Source organism: Montipora capricornis, chromosome 5 (assembly GCF_036669925.1).
Source record: "Montipora capricornis isolate CH-2021 chromosome 5, ASM3666992v2, whole genome shotgun sequence".
NCBI lineage: Eukaryota > Metazoa > Cnidaria > Anthozoa > Scleractinia > Acroporidae > Montipora > Montipora capricornis.
Window position 1 is genome coordinate 8,887,833 of NC_090887.1, and position 2,908 is coordinate 8,890,740.

The 2,908-nt window shown below is 37.8% G+C and overlaps 1 protein-coding gene across 2 annotated transcripts in view; it reads right to left on the reverse strand.

Moving 5' to 3' along the window:
• Positions 1 to 532: 532 nt before the first annotated feature.
• LOC138049367 (myotubularin-related protein 10-like) overlaps positions 533 to 2,908 on the reverse strand; it is an 11,380-nt gene continuing 9,004 nt past the window's right edge. The window contains exon 4 of one of the 2 annotated variants that reach the window (XM_068895617.1): positions 533 to 2,175. In XM_068895617.1, the coding sequence (XP_068751718.1) occupies positions 1,164 to 2,175 (1,012 nt within the window). In that variant the 3' untranslated portion in view covers positions 533 to 1,163. The remainder of the gene's footprint in view (positions 2,176 to 2,908) is intronic. The other variant, XM_068895616.1, reaches the window with a different exon arrangement.

The window sequence follows — 2,908 nt, forward strand, 5'->3', positions numbered from 1 at the left end:
AAATTCATAAATAAATACTTAAGGACGGTGCCTACTAATTAAAGATATTTTTGCCCCGGTGTGTGATTATGCAGGAAATGTAGATCTTAACAAGTGTTATTAAAATCCAAAAAGAAAATTGGGGGTAACCACGCAATTTTCAAAGATAATTCATGAATAATATTATTTTGTAAAAAGCTTTAAAATACAAAGCAATGTATGGCGTTCTTTCTCAAATTGAAGCTTAATTATCTCTCAAAAATGCATGGTTACCCCCAATTTTCTTTTTGGATACTAAGAGTACTTACTAAGATCTACTTTATCCGGATAGTTTTAAACCGCGCAAAAATATCCCTGTATTAGTGAGCATCACCGATAGGAAACTCTAGTATCTCAAGATGCGCAGAACCTATGTGCAATAACAATAGTAGGCACCGTCCTTAAGGTTACAGAATCAAAAAGGATTTAGTGTATTCCTCTCTGCACAAGATAAAACTGTCCTAAGGTTTTGGGGTTGATGTAGCATGTAGATAATGTATAAACGAATAATATTCCATAAATAGTAAATATTGAACCATTTTAGCAATATTATGTCCCTAAAACAGTTCATTGTACAACTATAATAAAGAAAGCTCTGATAGAAAAAAGGCAAACATTACGTGAAACTGCCATTCAAAAGTTTCAAAAAGCTAAACATTGAAAAATGGCTGAAAATGCAAAAAAATGTTATGTACAAGACTGTTATTTTAAAGACATTAACATTAAAATAGCACATTGAGCGAGTAACTATCCGTTATAAAAAGCAAGACAAAAAAAAAAAAAAGAATCTTGAACTTTGGCAACTTTTAAATTGCTGAGCAATAAACATTACGTTGATCAACTAAAACAATCTAAAAAAGTTAATTTGATGTAAAAAAAGAAATATTCTCCAAATTATAATCAGTATTCTTTGTGATCTCATGTGCTATTGATTTTGCAAAACCACAATAGACATTAATTTTGCTGTCCATTGAATGAATACATACACCACAAATGGCAAGTTTAATAAGTAATGTCTGAGTTCCTGAGACCAATAATTATTATTGTAAAATCACAAATTTTCACTGGGCAAAAAATCTCCAGTGTACTTACTGTCTTACTTACACACTGTGCTTTCAATTTCAAAAACACCTTACTTCCTGACATCAGAATTCGCCGACATCCACTGCAGAGTCTGTGGCACCATTGGTTAACATGTCCCCAGAGCAATACTTGCTCAGTGAGAGGTCACCAATAAATGGCAAGCTTGGAGTAAGAAGCTTGCTTGTTTCTAAGTCCAAGCTGAAATTACCCAACTCAGTATCTGAGCCATCGTATACAAGTGTTTCGTTATTGTCAGTGGGGTTCTTCTTTCTGGGACTTTGTTCATACTTGTTGACTGCCAGACGATGTCGCAAAATTCTAAGCTCGTTGACTAAGATCATCTGCTGAAAATGCAGTGATGAGTTTTCACCCATACCAGTGCTGACATGAACTACAGGAATCCATCGCAGATAACGACCTGACCAGAACTTAACGGCAGGAGCCAGCATGTTCACTTTGAGGTAGGACTCTGTGCTTGTTCCATTTGCCACATCTTTGTCGCTCAAAGACTTTTGAAACTCAAACAAAGGATTAAGATATGGCTCTGAGTTTTTAGAATCTGCCAGCTGCTCTGCAACAAAGTCCCACAATGATGCCATGGGCTTTCCATTGAGCTCTGTCTTGCATAATTCATCTCTCTGCTTCTCGCAGTCGAATAAGAAAGTATCGAACATGCAAGCATGCAGTGTGTCCAGCAAAGCATGGAGATATGTCTCTGAAAATTCAAACGCGGATGGAAACTGCTGCGTCAACTGATATACACAATCGATAAAATGAAGAAAAACTGGAGATTCTCCAGCATCTTCCTTCTCATTTTCCTCCACTGGTTTCTTAACATGGTTACAGCGTTGAAGAAACTGGTGACCTCCAACGACCCACATCTTTTGAATGAGTGTTTGAAAGCCTCGGATTGTTCGGTAATAAGAGTCCAGAATTAACTGTGCCAGACTTCCAACAACTAACACAAAATCTCGACCTCCTGTTTCTCTAATGACCACAGGAGAATGATTAACAGCAATAGACTCCACCACATCCATTGCAGCCACAAGTGACAGTCTTATGTAATTCAACCACCTGAAAAATCAAAACAGTCTTGAAACATAATATATTGCAGGGTTATTTACATAGAGGGAGAAAGATCCCAGCAGAATAATTAGCACTGTGTTGGTAGAACAGTAACCAAGCAAGCTGATAAAGGTCAATTTGCCACCATGAAGTTGAGCAACTCTCACCATGGCACCAAACCTGCTCAAACCCTCACTCAGCCTTGGGTGAAGCTATATCGAAGGCGTTGATCAAGGACCGAGCACACACATTTATGGGACAGTGGTCGAAGATTGTAGCACGTCTCGTAAGCTAACCTTTAGCCTAATTAGACCTAAACAAGAGTTTTTAGGCCTAAGGTTAGCTTTAATGAATGTGTACATGTAGGTTTGTTTCTTTATTGGTAAAACATCTAGCCTACAAGACCTGCTACACTCTTCCACCGCTATCCCATAAGCACATGTGCTCAATCCTCGATCAACGCCTTCAATGTAGCTTCACCCCTCAGCTTTGATGCAGGCTGTAGGTATGTGCATTAAAAAGAAAATTATTCTTGAATGCTCTTTCTGTTGACAGGCATAAACCTTGACCTCCTACATACATGTACATTGTATGTGTGACACTTTATAATGTATTATATAGAGGACATTACATGGCCGCGCGGGGATACGAATTTTATCTTCGAGTGCTGAAAGTGCTGAGATTTTTTCAGCACGAGAAGATAAAATTCGTATCCCCAAGCGGCCATGTAATGTTCTGTTTA